At 42.1% G+C, this 23,237-nt stretch overlaps 1 protein-coding gene across 2 annotated transcripts; it reads left to right on the top strand.

The window, feature by feature from the left end:
• Positions 1-16,400: 16,400 nt before the first annotated feature.
• On the top strand, positions 16,401-22,985 carry TMEM200C (transmembrane protein 200C). 2 transcript variants are annotated; one of them, XM_068671581.1, is made up of 3 exons: positions 16,401-16,867; positions 18,218-18,329; positions 18,982-22,985. In XM_068671581.1, the coding sequence occupies exon 3, from the start codon at positions 19,025-19,027 to the stop codon at positions 20,672-20,674; it is 1,650 nt and encodes a 549-aa protein (XP_068527682.1). In that variant the 5' UTR covers positions 16,401-16,867; positions 18,218-18,329; positions 18,982-19,024; the 3' UTR covers positions 20,675-22,985. The 2 variants fall into 2 exon arrangements, with proteins under 2 accessions (XP_068527682.1, XP_068527681.1); XM_068671580.1 differs by lacking the exon at positions 18,218-18,329.
• The last annotated feature ends 252 nt before the right edge of the window (positions 22,986-23,237 follow it).

Raw genomic sequence — 23,237 nt, 5'->3', positions numbered from 1 at the left:
CACAATATATTTAGAAACATAAATGCACTGATCAGCACAGATGGGCTGGTTTAAGGACTAGTTAAGTTTCTTGCTACAGAAACTGATAGCAATTTGCCAGATAGATGAAGGCAAAATTTAGGAAAAATTGTGCCTTAATAATGTCTGCAACACATTATTTCCTGGGGCTACCCTTGCTATGGCACAACATATTGCAACAAATCTGACTGAAGGCTATGCCTAAAGGCAGAGTGTAGACCTGTGAAAATAAAGGCAAGTGATATTGTACATATTGTGGTCCCTCACAAGATATCACTCAGGGGAAACAGGCAGAAGTAAAACTTAGTAATGTAAACATGTGAGGGGCAGAACATGTTCCAAGGATGAAGAAAGGCAAAAAATTAGGAATCCATGTAGTAATAACTATGAGCAAGATTGAGCATCCTCAAACAATTGTATCATCAAATTCACAGAGCTGTCATCAAGGGTCAGGAGCTGTTTCCTTTATAAACATTGTCACTCTCGATTTCACTATTCAGCTGTTTTCAGCCATTGTAGGCTGAAACTTGGCATTCACATAACCAGCTCAAATGCAAATCTGTCTCTAAAAATGACTTAAATGGGTTAGGCCAAATTTAGTACTGAAGCAGTAAAAATAATAATTTAGGTATGGTTTCTTCTGGGCTGACAATAGTGATATCACTGCTAACCAAAAGAATATTTGAAAGTTTTAAAATATAGCAGCCAAAAAGTGCAAAAGACACACAAAACCTTCCACACCACAATGTGCAATAATCAAAATAAAGGAAAACAAACACGAGTTTTTTCCCTTCCCAATGCAGCAAAAATAATTCCACCAATTACATCACAATTGACATCAAACTGCACCATTTTCCTTATGTAAATCAGTGCCCCAAGTCCACAGGATCCTGGAACGTTGTACAGAACCTCTGGAGGTCACCTCATCCAGCCCCACTCTAAACAGGGCCAACCTCACATGCAGCTGTCCTCAAGTGCATTACTTACAAACTAAGGTATTATTTAAGGTGACAAAACTGAGCCTGAAGCAAGAGAACAACTAAAGACCAGGCTTTGAGCAGATTTGCTTTATCAGTTAACTGGTCTAATCCAACAAAACAGGTTCTGAGCTCTTGGTGCTTTGGCATCTTTTTTTTTAAAGCAGCTTCGGTCCACTTTTGGTTTGCAAAACATCCAAGCTTGTGCCTACACCTTCTCTCATTTACACCAAGGTAAACTTATATTCAATACAGTGGAGATATGAGTGCAACAAAAGTATATGAGAACTGAATCAAATGCAGTGGTTTTCTTTTCATTTCAGCTGAATCCCACTTAAGTCTAAACCCCAACATTCCCCTATGTACTTTTGCAAAGCGCTTCTGCAGGATGACAAAAGAAAAGCATTGTCAAGAATTCTCACAAGATTCCCAGCCTTTTTTCCTCCTTATTTTCAATTCTGTTCTGACTGAAAGTAACAAGATCCTGAAATTATTTACCAAACAGGGAATACCATTTGATTCAGATCTTCAAATACAGGTTTATACTGGAACAATTATTTATAGTAAATTGAACATAGCACATTTAAAGTGTTGTTCTTTTAAGTGCAACTGCCCACTTTCATGGCTCTTTCTCACCATATTTTCAAGCACTTTTTAATGCTATAGAGAGTGAGAATAGGGTTTATCTCATTATCACAGTAAGTACTGAAAGCAGAGTTCACAATTTACCTTACCCCATAGTCCCTGAATTCTCAGCGTTCTTTAACTAACAGAAAAAACAAAAACAAAACAAAACAAAACAAAAATATAATTGTCAAAAAAATCTAAGCAAAAAAAAAGTTAACATGTATGTGAGTACACTACATACACCTTTGAATACGGAGATTTGTTTCTCCAGAATTAGTCTTTGACAAATGACCACCACGATTAATTGCTCATTTTCAGCCAAGCACAGAATTTGAGTCATAATTTGTTATAAAGGAATAGTGCCGTAGAATACTTATTCAGCTGCTAAAAGAATATGTGTGTCATCACTCAAGGCATCAGCCAAACAGAATAATATAAATTGAAAGGCAAATAGGTTTTCAGACTGGCATATTGTCTATTCACCTATCACCCACACATATCAATATATCATACCTGATATATAGCTGATATAGTGACAGCAGGATCATTGCTGCCCACATGTTTATTAGTTTCCAGAAGTAAGATTCTCTTTTTAAAATACCCGTGTCAATACGAGTTAGGATTTAAAAAGTCTTGCCTTGGCAGTTAAACTTTTATTCAATCTCTGACCTTGAAAGATTATGCCATGCATTCCTTCTCAAAGACTGAATTATATTTAGCTCTGTTGTGGGTTACCTAATTTTGACTCACCCATGCTTTTAAGAAATGGGTGCAGCAATTGTTGGCAATAATATCTTGTATTCATTTCTGTGTTGTGTTTTGAGTGTGCCTATTCAAGCACACAGCAAGGCAAAAGCTGAAAGGATAATTTCAGAGCAGGGGCAGTAATTACCTTCCAGACACCTTCTGAAGACAAATGGTGTTTGCACAGTTCTCTTGATACAAATAAACCACTGAAAATATATAAGGAAAACCAAGCTCATAATTGTAGACAGTCCAAATTCAATAACAAAATCTCACATTATTACAATATCTACAGCAGTATACTACATTTGCTTAAAGGGTCTATATCACTTAGGTTTTCTTTTCATCATAAAAGAAAAGCCTCTATTTTAAAAGCAACAGACCCTTCTCTAACCCCATGCCATTACATTGGAAAGCATGAAACATTTGAAAGAAGGAAACTAGCACTTTGACCTTATTTTCCAGCCAACATTAATTCTAAGGTTTTGCTGTGGGCTTGCATTCATCTCAGAGTCATATTCTCAGTGTTTATTCAGACTGTGTCCCTTGGCTTTGGTTGCTCATTTTCTGCTTCTCTGTGGCATGTTGTGTTTCTTCCGCTTGTCCCACACAAATATGCGTAAAAATACTGAATACCCAGAAAAATCCCATTGACTTAAGTGGTTATGGATACTTATGTTGAAGTTGGAGGTTGAAACTCTTTTGGCTAATACATTCAAAAGAAGCTTGATGATTTCATATGTTTATCAGCAATGTAGAGAGCAGTTACTTTTCCTACAGTGAAGGCTAGCTAGGTAAGTGCTTCTCATACACAGATTATGTTATCAAAATATGTGCATTTCCACAGTGGTAGCTCTGACCACTTTCCAAACCGATGACTTTAGTCCATTCCTAATTCTCACTTTTTTTTCTGTCTAATGGTAGACAATTGGCCTGCCAATCATTTTGTAAAACCATGTGCTAAAGAAGCAAAGATATATAATGACAAAATGTACAATGGTATTGTATTTAAATTAAAGGCTTAGGGAAAAGCACTGGAAAAATTATGGACACTTTTTCAAGACAGTATTTTAAGAAAGCATTTTGTAATTCTTATGAAGGATTAAACAAATGTTTTTCTTACCCATTGGTTTGTTAGATAAATAGCTATATCTTAGTGTTGCGGAACACCTCAACAGCAGATTTCTACTGGTTTTCTAGCCCTGTTTCTCACTCTTTGTAGTTGGTGTGGCTGAGAAATTGCTGTAAATTAAGTTGCAAGCCCAGCCAGGTTTCTGCTGCATGTTTGCAGTTCTTTTTGTGTCAGATACATATGAAGTGTTGGACATTCGTCTCTGAGTAGGGACTAACAGCAACAGCTCTAGACAAGTGTGAGAATGGAATTAGAAATTGCCAGCTCCAGGACATCCTCCTATCTATATATGACATTCTTCATGGCTGATGCTCTGAAATGAGTGGATTGGCTGTGGAAGAACAAGCTAGAAATTGGTCACTTCCCATTTCATGAATTGCTTGTGACTTTCCTGACAACAGAACATCACTGCTTATGTTAACATGAATTTTACCTCACACTGCAGTGGCTGAAGGTTTAGGGTGATAGGTTTAGGTTATAGCAGCATCCTAGGATCACACAATACCGAGGGTCTCATAACACCATGGAATGGACTTGTCCTGCTAATGTCTGTGAACATTAAGGGGAGAATAGGCTTTCTGAAATTGTGGTGCTTTTACCCTTCTGGGCAGCTGAACTCTGTGCCCTCACTCCCCCTCCTCAAAGGAAGAGAGGAGGAAAATATGATGAGAAAGGACTCAGGGGCTGAGATGAGGACAGGGAGATCACTCAACAACTATCATCACGGGCAAAACAGACTCCATATAGGTTGGTTAATATAATTTATTGGCTATTACTAACGATCTAAAACAGTGAGAAACTAAAAGCAAACAACAAACACCTTTGCCCCATCCACTCTCATCTACCTACTTCCCCCAAGCAGCACAAGGGCAGAGGGAGGCTGGTTCTCACTCCTCTCTCCCAGCTGCTGTTCCCCAGCACATTTTTTTCACTTCTTTTCTCTCTCTCTCTTTTTTTTTTTTTTTTTTTTTTTTTTCTTTTTTTTTTTTTCAGTCTGCTATCCCAGAGGCCCCCCCAACATTAACCTTGGCTCAGCTCTGGACAGCAACAGGTCCCTTTTGGAGCCAGCTGGAGCTGGCTCAAATCTGACATGGGGCAGCTGCTGGGCTCTGCTCACGGAGGCCACCTCTGCACATCTCCCGGCTACCAAGCCCTTGACAAAAAAAAAAACAATGTAGCCAGTCTCCAGGGTTGGTTATATGGAAGCCATAAATTTCAGATAGATCTTCTTGGAATTGGATCCCAAAGTTTCTAATCTGTTGGGTGATTACAGTTCAAAGAGGGGTTCATTTCATTTATATTCATTAATATGACAAGAGTGCACTGAAAATAACCTCTGTTCAGTTTGTTTCACATTTAAACTTTGTTCATCCCAAGTGTGAGTTTAGAGTGGTGTGTTAATTTACATGCAGCATTTTAAGCTGTCCTCTAGGTAAAATAAACTACAAAAGCAGGTGTTGTGAGGAGTAAAACTAATAGCATACAGATTTTAAGATTCACTTATCTGAAACGCAAAGGCCACCTTCTGTTGCATCAATTTCATCATTCATAGAGATAAGCATTACTGATGATTTGTACAGGTATGACTAGGAACAAAATCTGTCCCCCGATTTTTCACATCAATTAGTGAAAAGTCAATAGATGAAATTTCTTACCTATTCTGCTCGTTTCCAGATCACTTTCCTGAAAATGTCAAGCTTCCCATTTATTTTATCACTAACTATAAAATATCTACACAAAGCTCTGGAGGATAGAAATCCATCACAGTATCTTGTCACCACAAAGTTTTATACTCTGTGATGTGTTTTCCTTGCTCAGATAATATTTTTGCATCCCTTTTGTCTCAAAGAACACACAAGAAAGACATTTGTCTTTACTCCCACTGATTTGCTTGTAACATATCTAAATTTAATGAAGTAGTGCAATTCCATTTCCAGAAGCCATCGGTAAAATCTATCCAAATCAGCCTTCCTTTATTTCAGTTAAATGGGGCCTCTACCTAGACTTCAAATTAGGGTGTTTGTCCCTTTCATGACCCTTCTCTTTCCTCAAACAGTTCCTTTGCATCTTTGGCTCAGTTGCTCACAGGCCCTTCTGAGAGATGGGTTAAGTTTTGTTCCTTATCAGCTGCATCAGCATTTTGAGGATGGGGAAGAGATTGTTATTCTCAAAAGCAATAAATTCTCCAGAATCAAAACCATCAGTTTCAAAACTAAATGGTTCAAAACCAACCAAACAAACAAACAAAAAACCACAAATCTATTTTAATAAAGAATGTCCTTTTGACAATTTGAAGAAAAAAATGAACTTCCATTGCAAAAATAAATATTTATTGATTAGTGCTCTAACAACAACAACAACAAAATAATTTTATTTGAGACATTTATTAATTCACATTTTCAGATTGTTGATTTTTCTGCCTTTTAAATATTTGGGGTGAGGAGAAGACAAGACAGCATAGTTTTACTGTGAGTTTTTTTTTCCATTTTCTTCAGGCTATTACAAGAGAAACAGCACTGAACTCAATGGATCACTGCTCTATCTGATTCTACATTGCACATCTGATATTCCTAGTATGACTTTTCCCCACCATTAGAACTGAGAAACATTTTTAAAAAATGGAATTGGAAGAAACACATCCTCTCTGCTACACTGTATCTGAAATGGAACCAGAAGGGACCATAAAAAGGAGATAGGGTTTTATCTCTGCATGCAGAATGAGGAAGAGCATGGTTTCCTTAGTATACAGAGGTAAAATACTTGTACTTGCTACAGGCCAGCATGGCCCTGTGTACCATGGGGAACCACTTTTGTGAAAGAGCAGCCATGAGAGCCTCAGGAGCCAACCTGGCTTTGGGAGATGTATAGTGGTAGGAAGGCAGAGATCCTGTCACCATTAGGTCCCAAGTGATGTACATTCTTTTAACCAAAGCAACAGATTCTTTCTTTTTCAAGATACAAGGTGATGTTGTCTACCTTCATGCTGAAAAAGGGCATATACAAAGTCATGAAAAACAACTAATGATAAAACAGCTAAGATTTAAGTCCACGTTCAACAGTCTTTTGGGTTTATATCCAATTTATTGATGACATAAAGTTTAGTTGTCTAGAGTTCATGGTCATGGTATTATGCTGCCCTTCAGGTGAGGGGAGTGTGGCCTCTCCCCTGTTTTGATAACTCCTGTATTATGCTCTTCAGCTGATCACATCTGATATATCAGTATTTTTATTTTTTTACTTCCTCTGTTAACCATAATACTGTAAATATTTCAGAATCTCTCTAAATATTTGAGTCTTCCATATGTTGATTATGCCAATTAGGAAAGAATAATACTGTCTGCAACTTTATTACTAAAATGAACTTTATGCACCTTGTTTTTTGTAATTTTGGAAACAGCAAACTGTTTCCAGTGATTCAGCAGCATGTGCCTAATGATGGAATGAGGACTCTGAGTGGATGAATTATACATGAGATAAGGTAAGGAATGCCAGAACTGGAGAAAGTGTCTGTAGGCCACACGAACTGTTAGGTATTGCTCCTACCACAGTTCAGAATAATCATTGACCCAAAATTATGACATACACACTTTCCAGGATTACAGCCTTGCGAATAAGGATATGTTTGCATATGTGGTTATCTATGACCTCCTTCATGGATTTCCCACCTTCAGACATAGCATCTACAGATCAAGAGCAGAATGGGTTATCAGGTTAGCAGTCCTTCAGAAGGGAGTCAATGCATTTTTCATTACCAAAGCACCTCTTATTCTCTTATCTGTTCTGAAAGGCTGGAGCAAATTCACTGTACATCTTCATCAATGTCTTTCAACACTCAAAAGTTCTACAACTGTTTCTTGTTATTAGGTAACCATTAAAATGTGATCCCTCCACTCAGGAGTTATTTGCTGTTCTCAAAAATGTTGCTCAGTGGAATGCAACTACTTCTGAAATACAATTCTTCCGAAGGGTTTATCCTATCCATTCATCTCCCTCAAAAAATTTTGTCTACACTTGAGCACGACCATCAATTGTACTTCTAATCAAGAATAATTTAACCTTCTGAATACAGAAGGAAAAGATAGCCAATCTACAAGACAAATGTAGAAGTTCTTCAGTGATCTATGATGATAGTAGAAGTAAAAAGAGATGTATGAAGACACTGATGTATGTACATAGCTAGATATTATGATGTTGAAAGCATTATGGGATGCAGAATGGAAATCTGGGGAACATGAATCTGAGATCTGGCACTTTGTTGAACTCTGATGATGCTAAGAAAAATGCCTCATGGAAAGTCTCATACTGCAGCAGAAGAAAAACAGATGGAAAAGTCTGAAATGTGAAAAACATCAACGTAGAAATCTAGTGTTTAAGGTACTGTTATAATCAATAGGAGGAAACAGGTAATTGCAGAAAATAATTCAAACTGCCACTCCTACAGCAGACTAGATCTGTCACACTCTGGAAGTGATGCAGACAGGTTTTAGCCTTCCAAAGTTAGGTGAGATAAATTCCACCCACTTGTGGAGCAATATATCCTCAGGAACTGACCCAGCCTTTTGTGGTGAGGACACCTAGGAACAGTAAAGGTAACCAAGAGCTTAAGAGCATGCTCTGACTGTAGTAGAGTCCTTATCAGAAGCTGTGATAGAGACAGTTACAGATTTAGCCATTGCCTGACTTATACCTTCAAATTGTATTTGGAAATATGTTTAATATTTTCATAAGCTCTGATTGGCTCTGTTTAAAGCTAAATAAATAGCATTTAAGGTGTCTGTGATCCTCATACTCCTGGCTATGCACAAGTAATAAGCATTCAAAGGAAAAAATGTGTAATAAAGGGAGGAGTTGAGGCTTTGTAACCATTGTACATAACAAGTATCATTTCACTCCCAAAATACTCCAATAAGCAAGGACAAAGAAGAACATGAAAAGGTCCTTCCCATCCTCCTGGTGAACAGGCCAATCTACTCACTAATAAATTTCAGGAAAAATATATATATAAAAAAAAATCAGGTTGTGCTTTTTTGATTGCTTTAGAGCACAATTGCCTTATTATGTATTAGCATCTACAAATAAAACTCAGCAAAATGACTGCCTAAAAATAACTAAAGATATAAACATAGGCTGCAAATCAGCAATGTTCTGCATCACAAGATGAGGTGTGCATTTTCTTCCTGCTTAAGATATCTGTGCTTTTTTTAGGAGTGCCTAAGCTTACAGAGATTCCCAAAGCTCTTTGCTCCATGAACAGTAGAGTTAGTGCTTGATATTTGGGGCCAAAGCCTAGTTGTTTTATTCACATGTCCAATCCCACTGCAACTGCAGGGCAGATTTTAGTTTCATTGTCTCTGGTGAAACTTCATAGCAAGTTAATTGCCTTTGGTTCAGATGTACAGATTAACCAGGTCATAGCCTACCCCAGTGGGAGTGTTGAAAAGATTAGAGCAAGCAACATCCTTATAGCCTGCATAATTAAATGGCTCCCTTATTTTTTTTTTTCCTGCTTAAATTTAAGGAGACATAATTATTTGGTAATGAAAGCAAAGGAACAGCAAGCAAACATAATGTTGTGAATCCCTTTTCATTTATTCTGTTTCACTCTTCAGGGAAACATTTTCTACAGTAGAGAAAAGACTGTACCAATTGGCTTTCTGCTGAGAATATACTGTGACTTGGGCAAAACCAGGATGTTTCCACAGATCTACCTAATTCTTCAAATTCAGTTTACTTCTATCAATGTAGAAAAGCAATTTAGCAAGCTGTACTTTTTATTATTATTATTATTATACAGCTTGATACCCTTAAAGTTACAAAACAGATTAAGAATGATTAGTGTAATATGAGTGTAATATGAGGCATTTGACTAACATAGGTAAATGCTGCAACATTAACATTCAAAATCAAAACAGAGGTACAATATGCCATGAATATCAAAGGAATAACAATCAAGTCCTCCTTGTAAAATGTTATTAATTGTATTCAGTAAACAATGACCTGTGGTCTGAGTGCCTAAGTGTCATTTAACTGAAGAGTTCAAGTTCATATTTTGATTTTTTTTTTTTCTGGCTATTTTTAAGATTTAGTACCTACTGATCACCATTAAATCACCATTCTACAACTTAAAGCAATTTTCATTATTTTAATATTGCTATGAAAATATTCTTTGCTATGTTTCTCATTTCAGATAATTTAAAACACAATTTAAGTGTGACTGAAGAGAAAATATCAGCACGTTGACCCTGACACTTGGATCCAGAGTGTGGCAGAGCTCAAATAATTCTACATTTCATTTTGGTGCTGCTCACAGCCTGAAAAGGGTTTAGTTCCTCTCAGAAGTAAGAAAGTAGGCTGTTCACACCTACGCTGGTTAGCAACAGTATCTAGAGTATTCAAGATATGCTCTTGACTTTACCCCAACTTCCTTTCCCCATGGAGAAACTGTGAAGAGCTGTCAGAAACAAGATGACTGTTGTCTTCTGGCAACCCAAGGGTTCCTCCATCAGAGTCTCCATATGTTTTCTGGCTTCCTTTATGTTGCCAAAATGTGTCATTAAATCTTGGGCAAATCTCACCCTCGATTCTAAGCAGATCTTGCATCACTCTGAAGGTGATTGCAGTGAAGCATGGAGTTTTAAGGACCTTCACAATTCATCAGTGTTCTGACAAATAGTGTTAACAGTCCATAAAAACTATTGCTACTGGATGAATAATCTCAATTAGCTTGTGGTCCTTTCACCGTGATGATTAGATGTCCAGTGTACAGTAAAAAAAATGTGACTGGTCATGGGGGAAAGGAAAAAAAAAATAAATCAACAAAACAAACAGAAAACAGACAGGTTCAAAAACTGGGTTAATCTCTCAACAGCACATAAAAGGATACTGCAATAGTTTCCATGTATAAAATGCCAAGTTAATCCCTTAATAATGTAGGGCAAAGACACCTATCAAGCTGCACAAGCATGTAAGTATTTAGTAAGTGCCGGTCTGTGACAATCTTTCTTTTAATAGGAAAGACACAATCAGTCTTTTTCTCCTGACTGATAGACTGTGCTTTCATGCAGATTGCCTCAAATCATCTTATTATTAATTACAAGTGTGATTATGCTTGATTGCATTGTTCTAGTGTCTCACCAGACCAGTCAGGAATTCCCCCACCTAACATAGTCATTGTGCATTTTGTGTAATGAAAAGACAGCCCTGCTCCCCGGCAGTCTGAAGATATGCTGGGAAGCAGCAGGTGCGTACAAGAAACAGATGGAGAAACAGTGAAATGATTACAAATGTAGAAATCTGCTAGCTAGTCCTGCTTGTTGTGACTGCTCATGGTGGCTGACTAGTTCAGGTCTTTCAGCGCTGCATGGATGTCCTGTCCCTGTGTGGAGGAGGCAAACTGCCCAAAATTCCTCCCTGAGACCATCCCATCGCCAGAACTCTCTGATGTCAGGACTTGCAATGAGCAATGCAGACAAAAGGCACAGGCACCCTCTCCTTGTTGAAAAATCCCCACACAGAGCTGCAAAGATGCTGGTATCAAGTTTATTTTTGAACACCTACAATTTTAAGTTACCAAGGGTAAAAATCTCTCTAGCATCTACTGGCCTGGAAGGGAAAAAACAAACAAACAAAAAGAAAAAAAAACAGTGGGACCCATATGTTACTGGTATATTCTACTGTTCACCTCCTACAACAAGTGCTTTGCTATGCAAGTAATTTATTTTTAATATCACTGACAATAAAGACATTTTCCAATGCTCTGTCCATTATACTTTTGTTATCTGTCTCATGGACAAGTGCTGTCCCACTGATTCAAAATACTATTTCTGAGGTTTGAAGATGAAATAAGCTATTTTATAAACTTGTCTTATAAAACAGATGTTCATGTCTGCCAGAGCATTTGCTATAAACCCTCAACTTGTCACAGAAATGTTTAAACAATAAGGAGCTGCTAATCATGAAATGGTTGTAGACAGATATCTTACTGCAGCTTGGGTCAAGTTATTTTGGAATGGACCTCATTTCAAAGAGCTTATGTTGTAGAGCAATGGGGTAAGCAAAGGGGAAACAACACCAAATAAATATATATATATTTCAGTGATTTGAAGGAAATATTGCACTGGTCTTTCCTTTGGGAAGTATTCATGACTAGCCTTTATGATGTGTTTTTGTGTCCACGGATAATAGCACAAAGGCGTATGTGTTTGCAGTTGTTTCACATCAACAAATCAAAAGTGAAAGCAAATACCATGGCTGAATGGTTCCTACTTCTTTTTAAGCCAGCTGAGAAGCCATGCACAGAACATTTAAAAGCAATTGAGTGGCATATGCCCCTGAGCATGGTTCATAACACAAGGGTGCGACCATCACAGATTTCCTGCAACATGTCACAACATACCCAGGAGAGTTTAACATTGTCTCCTCTATTTTCAAGCTTTCTGCAAGATGTCAATTAAAAATATACATATTTATAAAGTGACAAGTGTCATTAATGTCTCAAAAATAAAAATCTACTCAGAGACATTTCATTTGTCAATAAAAACTGAATTGAGATAAACTAGTAATTCTTTTTTTTTTTTTTGAAAAAAGCTTGTTCATCTTAAAATATTAATTCCTTTTACCTTTCAATCACCAGATCTCATGTCCCTGTATCTCCTTCACCCTGATGAATGTTCCCAGCAACGTGTATCTCTGCTATAATTAATTTTGAAAGAAGAGCAGACATGCAAATTGCTGTTCACTCTCAGTGGATTATCTAGACTCAGGCTTGCTGCACGATGAAAAGAAAAGTTGCCTCTGATTCTACTATGTATCAAATAAGCCAGATGAATCTAATAAACAATGAGGATGCACTATGTTTGATGTAGGTCTGTAAGGATTTCAAGCATGTATTTTCTCAGTGAGGATGATTTCTCGTAATTCTTTCACTGTGCTGCTCTTCTCCTCTGCATCAGTTATCCAGTTATCAAATATTCACTAATTATACCAGAATCTGCACCATTAATCAAATCAGAATCTCCACTGACATGGGAAACAAACTAATAGAAAAAAATAAACTAAAATAAAAAATCTGGGCTAACATAGGATGGAACATACTTTGAGAGCAGTGCCCAGGCTGTGAGTGATGCTATTGGAACCTTCCTACCTATTGCATAGGACAAGGCTATGAACTCCAGCAACACACACTCAGAAAACCTTGCCATGTAGCTCAAAATACTTTGAAGCACATGTACGAAATGTACATCAGCTTTTATTTTTATTAATGTAATAAATTAGCTAAGGCAATTTAAAATTAAAATGTGCTTTCAGGTTAGAGCCACTGTTATGACTGGAAACCATTCCGCTTGGTAGCTGGATGGAAGTTGAGGTGGAAATGACCTTTCAAGACTTCTCTGTGTCTGAGAAATTGTGAAGATAAATCACCGAGGAAAACCTGAAGTCTGTGCAATATGTGTCTCTCTTGTGCTTTTAATAGCACTCCTCAAAGAATCCTTTTCATCTGGTGCCCAAACTGCACATATATCATGTAAGGGCCTGCTCTCTGTTTTGGTTTTGTAAGCTCTCTGCACCAGGAACTCCTGGACCATGGCTGGAACCCGTAGATGCTACAGTATTTCATGTAAGTACACCAAGTACTTTAGGTTGTCCTTTGAATCATTTTTGGACCTTAGGCCTGCTGAAGGCTGAGATATATTAAATTGGCTACAAATCTCCTGCATTAGAGCTGACATATCCAGCCAGCCTGGAGTGGAACTTATTCAAGTGGATACACTAAAATTGATGGCATGGCTGTACTGAAGCACTTTCCAAGAAGGACCACATGAAGGTTACCATCTTATGCTCAATCAACCTAATAAAAACAAGTGTATGCTTAAAAAAATAGTGATTTTATATATTTAAACAGGGAGAGGAGAGGAGAGGAGAGGAGAGGAGAGGAGAGCAGAGGAGAGGAGAGGAGAGGAGAGGAGAGGAGAGGAGAGGAGAGGAGAGGAGAGGAGAGGAGAGGAGAGGAGAGGAGAGGAGAGGAGAGGAGAGGAGAGGAGAGGAGAGGAGAGGAGAGGAGAGGAGAGGAGAGGAGAGGAGAGGAGAGGAGAGGAGAGGAGAGGAGAGGAGAGGAGAGGAGAGGAGAGGAGAGGAGAGGAGAGGAGAGGAGAGGAGAGGAGAGGAGACCAAAAGGCAAGGCAAGGAGAAGAAGAGGGGTGAATGGAGAAAGGAAATCCAGTTCTAATAACCTCTTTACAATTCCTAATAATTATGTAGGTACATCACAGTTTAATGATAAGTAGCATCACGTAGAAAGTTATATAAGGGTAAGGCATGGGCTGAGCCTGCCAGAAGCGCTCAGTAGTCAATCCAAATACTGCAGAGAGAGTTACAAATTAACTCAGGCAACTAGTAAATCAGACCGATAGGAAAGCTGTCTTTTGCAACCATTCTGCTCCTGGGAGCACACAATCCATGTCAATTAAAAATAAAATAAATGTTTCATTAAAGCTCCCAATGTGTTTGTTAAAACAACAAGAAGAATCTGCAGGATACATAAGGATATGTAACACAGCATGGTAACTTGCTCTAAGGGATTCACTCTGACGTTGTAGAACTGGTCCTTATGATGTAGAGCAAATTAAGTCTGCATTGCTAGCTGCTGCCTAACAACATTTTCAGCAGCTTTTCATCCAAGAACATATATATATATTTTTTTTTTTCTCCCCAGGATTTGGACTCACCTACAGCAAATTTTGCTAGGAGTAATTTGAAAACCGTGAATGTGATGATAGCCTAATCACTCAAAATGTTAGCAATGAAAATATGGAAAGGCCGTTGTATAAAAAAGATAGCTAAATAGAATGGTTTAGTTTGACAGAAATAGAAAATATGACTCAGATAGGGAAAAGAGCTCTTTGCCCTTTAAAAACTCACTCTCATTCTCCCTCTTTCTCTAACACAGGAGCTTTTCAGGGAGAGTCTGATGATGCTGCATTATTGATAGGATACAGGTCTCCAGTGGAAACAGATGTGATATGTTTGGATTTCTCTGATAGTCTGGGCTGAACACAAAGCAAATTACCGAACGTCAGAAGGCTCACGTTCAACAAGAGTGTTCGAAGCACAGTTTTATAAGAAGTTCTTAAATAGTAAATCTTAAATTTCAAGCCTGTTGCATAACCAAAAGTTATATATGTACTAAAAGAAATGTGCCCCAAGTGGTTCTGCTGAGACAGACTTCAACTGAGATTAAAATGCATATGTGCAGCTTTAGGATTTGTTTGTTCTCAAAATAGGTGTTGATGGTTGGGGTGAAAGACACGCAATAGCACAGTCTGGATTAAAATTCACAGAATCACAGAATTGTTGAGGCTGGAATATATACAATTTAATTGAATATTCATAATCTCTCCTACATTTTTTTCCACCCTCAGTTAGAACTATTTTTTTTTAAAGCAGCACTATTTTAAACCATAAAAATTGTCTCAGTTTCTGGCAGGTTTTTACACACAGCATAGTCTTCCCATGCAAGAGGTCAAGCAGAGGTAGAAGAGGGCTGTTCTGGCCTGGGCTAGATCTCACTCCAACTTCAATAGTAATCCCAAACCACGTACAAAAAAAGGTGGGTTTGGCCTATTCACCACTGCAAAACAGGCAATGAATGTTGGGAGCAAACACAAGTTTTACAGGAGGAGTTTTCTAATTTATTGAGATACCTGCCTAAGATTTGCCGTTCAGTCTCACAGTGGACCTCTAACAAGACTCTACTAAAGCAATCAACAGCAGTCTTTTCTTATACATATGAGAAGCAGTGTGATGGGACATGCAAGATTATATCTCACTTATGCGACAGCTTAATGTGGCTTCAATTTAATCAGAATTTCCAAGAAGGTGCTCAGAAGAGAATATTGTTTCCTGGTCTCTACTGAAAATGTGAGATCCAGTGTAACACCACTGACACATCTTAGCTGTGACTTTCATCTTTCTTCCTTTATTACTCTCCTCATCATCTCATCTGCTTCTTGGCTGACTTCCTAGTCATTCCTGCAAACTTGAGGGGAAAAAGAAGTTGTGATCTTACTGTATTTGCCACTTCTCCTTTCAAAACCACTGTATTGTCACTTGAGATGCACACTCTCCCTCTTGTTCAGAGTAAGTATTTTGCAACCAAAGGCAGGACAGCATGCCACGAGGTCACTGGGATGTCACCAGTGCAGTCTTCCCACTTCCACCCCACTATGATGTTCTGAAACAGAGACATGACAGAGCCCAGAAGGATGAAGGGCCTAGAGGGGAAGATGTATGAGGAGCAGCTGAGGTCACTTGACCTGTTCAGCCTGGAAAAGAGGAGGCTGAGGGGAGACACCTCGGTCTACAGCTTCCTCATGAGGAGGAGTGGAGGGGCAGGTGCCAATTTATTCTCTTTAGTGACCAACTGGTCACTTTGCAGTGAAACAAGCTGCAACAGGGGAGGGTCAGGCTGGATTTGAGGAACAGGTTCTTCACTGAGAGGGTGGTTGTCCACTGGAACAGGCTCCCCAGGACGTAGCCAGGGCACCAAGCCTGATGGAGTTTAAGAAGTGTTTGGACTGTGCTCTTAACCGTGGTCTGAGTGTTTGGGCAGACCTGTGTGGAGCCAGGAGTTGGACTCCATGGTGCTTGTGGGTCCCTTCCAACTGGGGATATTCTGTGATTCTGGTTCTGTGAAGGCTCTGAGGTGAGGCAGAACCTTGGGCTGTTGGACTGGGACAAACACACCCCTCTGAGCCGATCTAATCCCGCGGGCGCGCCTAGCTCGGGCACGCACGACATGGCGGGGGGGGGGAGGAGGGGGCGAGGAGGGGCCGTTAGGGGCGGGGCGCGGCCGTTGGGGGCGCGGCCGTTAGGGGCGGGGCGTGTCCGTTAGGGGCGGGGCGTGCCCGTTAGGGGCGGGGCGTGCGAGGGCAGGGCCGCGGCGGGCGGGCGCAGGTGCGCAGGTGGGGGGGCGGCGGCGGCGGCCGGAGTGCGGCCATTTCCCTGTGTCACGGCTCCGTCGCCTAGCAACGGCCCCGAGGCCGGCCGGCAGCCCCGCGGCGGCGCAGGAGGAGGCGGCGGCTCGGCCGGGCCGGCCCCGCGGCGGGAAGGATGCGGCATGGCGAGGGGGCAGCGCTCCCGCCGAGCTCCCTGAGGCGGCCGGCGGTGGCGGCGGTGGCGGCGGTGGCGGCGGGGCTGGGCCGAGCGCTGGGCTCCCCCTCGGCCCCGCCGCCCGCCCGCCCGGGGCCGTGAGGGGCGGCGAGGCGGCGGCGGTGGCGGCGGGGCGGGCGCCGCGCGGGGATGCCCGCTCGGGCCGGAAAGTTTCTTCCCCGCGGTGGCCGCCTGGCCGCGGACTCCTCGCCGGTCTTCCTCGGTAAGTGAGCGCGTCCCCCCCCTCCTCCTCCTGCCGTTTCTCCGCCGGAGCCCCCCGGGCGCAGGTGGTCTCGCAGCAGGAGCGCTTTAACGCCGCAGAGCCTCCCCTTTCTGCCCCTAGTCCGGACTGAAAGCGGTCCCCGGCCAACGCAGCGCCTCGCTCGGCGTTAAAACTGTCCCTGGGCGCTGCCGGGGGGCCCTGGGGTAGCCCTGCAGCGCCCAGCCCAAGCACCGAGCGGTCCTCGGGGACTCGTGCGAGGAGCCGGCGGCGCTTTGCCGGTGCCCGGAGCTCGCAGCCGGTTCGTAGCGATGCGGTGTGTAGCCCCGGGATGTCTCCCCGAGCCCTGGGTTATTCCGCTGCGTTGCGATCGCTGGTAATGGCTGGGGGTCGTAGGATGCTCTACGCTCTTTCTGTAAATCGGAAAAAACTAAGTGCCGAGCGCTGCCGATTTGCAAAGGCTGCTCTGAAACGCTTGCCATCTGGTTTTGTCGTCGTAGAGGAGAAAAGCGCCTGTCTAGTGGGGCACTAGGAAGAATGGGATCAACGAACCGGCAATTAAAGCAAATCGTGCCCCGGTAATCACACTCCTCTCCAATAACTAATGCCTTTTTTCCCCCCTTTTTGTTTTTTTTCAAAGTGAATAGTTCAGTGATAGGAACGAGAAGGCAAGTCTCTGCTCTTTGTTTTGAGTATGCAATACCTCAGAGAGTAATTTAACAATGTCCTCGCCAACAACACCCTTCTTTTCCAGGGAAAATACGAACAGAGTAAATGGGACACAACATTATTGCATACGTGGCAAATCTGGGAATAGAATAGAAAAGAAATGAGACTTAAAAGCTGAAGAGGGACACGGTATTTTTTTTTTTAGGTGCTTACTTAATCATCTTTCAATGCAATGAATAGAAGTTTATAAACCAGATTATATTTGGTGCTGTTATCTTTTGCTCCCTAAAAAAAAAAAAAAAAAATCAGCTAAAAAGAGAAAGGGGGGAGGGGAACCTTCTCGGTAGCATGAAGGAGGATTCTCTGGAAAAAGAATTGCCACGGTGCAGGAATTGTTCCTCCATGGTGCCTTTTGTAGCTCAGATCACTGGGACATGCAGACGACTCCTGATGGTCCAGGGAAATGAAAGCCATAAATGCTAGCTGTTTAGTCCCCTGCCAGTTTCTCTACAAGCAACCCTTGCTGTTTCCCCCAGGTGATTCACAGGGGTTCGCTCCTCCTTTAATAAGATGTGACATGCTATCTCGTACCTGCCAGCCCCCATCTCCCCTTTCTGGAGGTGGGGGGAGCTGGCCAGGGTTACATAACACTTACCTTGAGCATCGCACATGTTCCCAAACCAGGCGGCCGTCCTGATGCTCCCCAACCACAGGCAGGAGATGGATCTCTGTAATGTTGCAGATCGAATGCAAAGGAAACGGCTAGGAAGAAAGTTCGACAGGGCACCACTTTCTGGTATTCGAATGTTTCCCTTGTGCATTTCACAGTAATTCCTTTGCCACTTATTTAGGAAAGGCAAGCAAAGCAATATGTTTAACCCTCCCCTTTCCCCACAGCAACATGCAAGTAGTGTAATAAAATAAGTGGTATCCGTAGATCAAATATATTGCCTTCCTGCTTTTATTTCCCTCCTCCCCTCAAATCCAGTCCCTGCATGACATCACTAACCACAGTCGCCATGTAGCACAACCTGACCCCATGGGAATGGGGCTCGAGGGTAGGGAAGCTGGTAGCTGCCTCTGAATCCTGGTGCTTTGCAAGCTTCTTCTGAGAGCAGCAGGATCATTTTTTTGTTTACACCGCAGGTACCACCCCATCTATCATTTACCTGAAGTATAAATAAATTAATTAGCTGTTTGCCAAGGGTCTAGTGGGGCACATGGTTGCATCCCTTCCCAGATTGCTTAACTGTCTCATGGGTCTACCAGTCTCTATCACACACAGGAGCTGTGTGGACAAGGGAGATCAGCCTGTTGGTGCCATCCCCTGTCCCATTTGTTGGGGATTTTAGCTATCAGGAGGTTGAAAGTTAAATGGGAAACAGTGGCAGCTGTTTTGCTGTGGATCTTTCCTCAGTCCTCACCCTTTTCTCTTTTTTTTACTGCAGGAGCTGGAGCGGCTGTAGGGAGCAGTGCTCTGGGTAGCCAGCCATGATCGCCACTGGAGGTCTCCTGAGGATCTCAGCTAGGAAGCAGGACCCCTTGCGACCCCAAAGCCAAGCCCCCAAACGCAAACGTAAGACCAAGAAGAAACGCAAGAACGATGTGGTGGTGGTGAAAGGCAAGCTCAAGCTGTGCTCCCTCTCGGGGCTCATCGCCCTCTGTGGCATCCTGGTACTGCTAGTGGGCATCGCCTTGGCGGTGGTGGGCTACTGGCCCAAGCCCAGCCAGGTATACAGAGAAGGTGGCGTCAGTGGGGGCAGACACCTGGCACCGCAGGGTGGCACCCCCAGGAACCGCTCCCGCAGCCAGGAAGGGGCACAAGCAGACATCCATCTGGAGTCACCCCCCAGAGCCAACTCCTCCACCACTGCTGCCACCCGGGGGTTCCCACAGTCCCGTCCCACTTCCTCATCCCCCCAGGCCTCCGTGGGTTTCCTTTTCCGTCTTTTCTCAAGCTACCTGCATTCAGACAAGCTGAAGGTGCTGGGCCCCCTCATCATGGGTATCGGCATCTTCCTCTTCATCTGTGCCAATGCAGTATTGCACGAGAACCGTGACAAGAAGACCAAGATCATCAACCTGCGTGACCTCTACTCCACTGTTATCGATGCCCACAGCCTGCGGGCAAAGGACGGAGGCACCCCGGCCTCAGCCCCTCTCAACGGCTTTGTCAACTACGTGCAGTCCCGGGGCCTGGAGCTAAAGCCTGGTGGTGAAGGCCTGGGTGCCACGGCCATGCTGGCCAAGAGCTCCTGGCCACCAGGGCTGGGTGCCTCCCTTTCTCCCCCTGACCTGGCATCCTCGCCACGGCGTTCCTCCTTCTGCACCCCACCGCAGCCTCCCAGCCTGGCTGAGGCCGTGTACAGCATCTACCGGGAGCGTGCAGCCCTTGCTGGCCGCACCTTCACCAGCCCACCCTGCAGCCCACCGGAGAGCTGGGGCCAGCGCAGCACGGCCAGCTCCATCGTTGGCTCTTCACTGAGTGCTTTCACCCTTCTGCCCTTGGCGCAGAGTGGCGGAGGGGGAGGCTGGCGGAGGCCCCCTGGTGAGCGGGGGGCCCGGGAGATCCCACGGGGGGAGTTTGAGCTGAGCCTGACTGACCTTAGCAGCAGCCACGTCGAGGGAGGCTACGGGACAAGGAGGCACAAGCTGGTTCTGAGGCGGCAGAGCACCAGCTGCTTGCCTGATGCTAGGCGTCCCCTTTCCCCCGAGCCACCTCGGTCTCCAGCTGTCAGCAGGGGCATGGACTCCAGCCTCTTGGCAAAGGCATCTTCTAGCTACTCCAAATCTCTGGATCTGGGGGGTTCACCCCCCTCCACTCCCCCTGCCGTCACCAGGACGGACTCTCAGAGCTCCCAGTCTGATCCTTCCAGCAGCAATAAGGGCTACAGCCACCTGGAGGAGGCTGGCACCTCCTTGGAGTCAGTTGCCAACATCCCAGCCAGTAAAATCCAGGACTGTGAGGAAGAAGCAGTTGAGAAGACAGACCCCCTCAAGGCTACCAGCAGAGAACAAACGGGGGAGCAATCTCAGCAAACGCAAAGACAGTACACAAATAAAGAGAAACTCTTTATGATTTCTAGGTCGCACGCTGCATTAGGGCTGGAGGATGGGGAACTGGAGAGTACTGGCATCTAAACGAAACAGAGAAGGACACCTTGCAACCCTCCACACCTTTCCCCACTTCTCCAATGTTTTTGTGGACTTAAGAAACCAATCTATATCCAAAGAGCTGCAGTATGCCACCCTTGAAAATTGAATTCAATAAATCCTGTAGATGACTTCAGGAAGAAAAAGAAAATCCTTCTGTCCGATTGTGATTGTATGTTCCATGCAAGCCAAATTGTATTAAATATCCACAGTCCAATAGGTTCTTTGGATCAGATTAATACAATTTCGGACAGTATAACAGTGCACTTTACTTGTCTTGATTTCCAAGTGCCCCTTCTTCTCCTCTGATTTCTTTCTTGCTGATTTGCCACTAACTGCTTGAAAACCGCAGGTACCTTTTTAAGCTCAAGAGCGACGTGGTCTTCAGATCAAGAAAGCCTAGCTCTCTCTTTGTTTTGGTTCAATCACTCTAAAAAGTTTGCAAGGCCTTAAGGATGACGTACCTTGACAAAGAATGAGTTTGTTTAAATTCTGGAAAAATGACATTTTAGAAGAGACTGGAGCAGAACAGAGCTCTGAAAATTTAGTTAAAACCATGACATTCCTGAATCCAAAATACCTACTACGACGTGATACTTTATTAAGTATTATTACACATGTATTGACTAATAGCATTAAAAGCTTTTTTTAATAAAACATTTACAAACAAAACTGAGAGACAAACAATCCTTTATTTTGGTAAGTACATACAGAAACTAGAAACCTCTGTTTTTATACTGTGGATGATTGTAGAGATGCTACAAGGCTAAAGTTTGTTTATGTTTTTAAGTGGATAATAATCATTTAGGAGTAGTTTCAAAACAAATAGTGGTTCTGACTCTGAGAAGCTGTCCTTTAGTTCAGTCAGCAGATTCTGTCTGCATTTCTAGGAGTGCTTTGTGACAGTGGAAGAAATCTGAGATTTAGACGTGCTAGGGAAAAAAACAAACACATTTAAATCAATATTATATTTTTGTGAGTAATGTATTAATCTCAAACTGCAGCATGTTCTTTTTGGATTTTTCACTTACAACTGTTGGTTTAAGCCTTCCTGCTGCTAAAGGTTTCCAATTTATGAATGCATATGCATAACCTTAATTTTAAAGCATAATGGAAGTCCTGAAAATCTCTTAGCCGTGCACCCGATTGAAGTCAGTGTATGTTTCTCACTGACTTTGATGCGGTGACAATTTCTTCATGAGTGAGAAAAGCAAGTTTCCTTAAGGCTGGGCTCTGCAATATTGTCTGTGGGCAGATTTTTAGTAAATTGGTGAGCTGTTTCATTTTTGTACCTGCAACACAACAGGCATTCTTTTATTTTGCTAAAGCAGCTAGCTAGCTTTAGATCCTCAGAAGATTTTGTCACTATTTCAGATTCTAAATACAAATATGGCATTTCATTGGTACAATAAGAGAAACTGACATTAAACAAATACAATGTGTAGGCAGGAAATAGTTTTTCTGTTGCAATTAAAATTTATGTAATGGTTTCATGTTTTAAAATGTTTAGTTTTATATTCAAATACTTCTATTACAGCACATTGCAAAATTGAATATAACTGTCACAAAATACAATGCAAAGAGTAATCCAGCAAAATTATTTATTAAATAAGGCTAATTAAAATATATATATATAATAATAAATGACTTGCCATGTCAGAATTCCGAAAGTGGGGAAGCAGAAAGTGCTTGTTCTCTTGAGCAACAGAGACATCCAGATGGCAATATCTTTTCTCCTGTCGGTGGCAACCAGTAAAATGACAACAGGAACATCAGTACGACATTTTTTGCTATCAAACTGCTAGCACACAGCTGGCAAAAAATGTGTTTTAAAACTGCAGGGACTGGAAGGGGTTTGATGAAGCCCCACATGAAGTGGTTGGCCTTCCCTGTGAGAAGGGAGCTCAGCTGGAACTGACGTTCACACAGTTCTTTCATTTCAGTTCCAAATCAGCAACGGACCTGCACTTCTGCTCAGTGTTTCTCCTGTGATTCCCAGCAAGATTTATGAGATGTATCTGAGCAGTGTTACCTGGTGCTGACAGAGATGCTGATGGCAGCGTTATTTACACAGATGAAGACACCCTGTTATTTTCCACATGAAAACTTCATAGAGGTGCAGGGAAAGAGGCTAGTCGTGGAGGCTGCTTCCTGGAGGATGAGGTCCTCTTGACAGGTTATTTTTATTCTGAAGGGCAGACAAAAGTATTTTATATGTATATATGTATTCTCAGTAAATATTTATTCAGTCATCTGAATTCACAGTGTGCTCTGAAAAAACAAAAAAAAACACACACAACTTTAAAAAGCCTCTGGGAACTCCTTAGACTAATTTAAAATAAAGCAGTCCAGTAATTCTTCTGCTGATTAGTTTTCCGCAAAGCTTTCTGAATAACAAAATTACAGCAAACTTTGTTTTTAATAAGGACATTTTTGCTTTTTCCTGTGTTGCCAAGAAAAAGGAGATTTGAAACATGAACTTTCATCACTCAAGCTGGATTTTTAGAACAGCAGCTAGAAGTGATTTGTAACATACGCATTAATAAGCAGA

The sequence above is a fragment of the Anas acuta genome, chromosome 2 (genome assembly GCF_963932015.1).
Source record: "Anas acuta chromosome 2, bAnaAcu1.1, whole genome shotgun sequence".
Lineage (NCBI taxonomy): Eukaryota > Metazoa > Chordata > Aves > Anseriformes > Anatidae > Anas > Anas acuta.
This window is presented reverse-complemented; position numbering and strand designations above follow the sequence as displayed.

Coding starts and splice junctions, on each gene's coding strand:
- TMEM200C (XM_068671580.1), top strand. CDS start 19,025: ATGATCGCCACTGGAGGTCTCCTGAGGATCTCAGCTAGGAAGCAGGAC.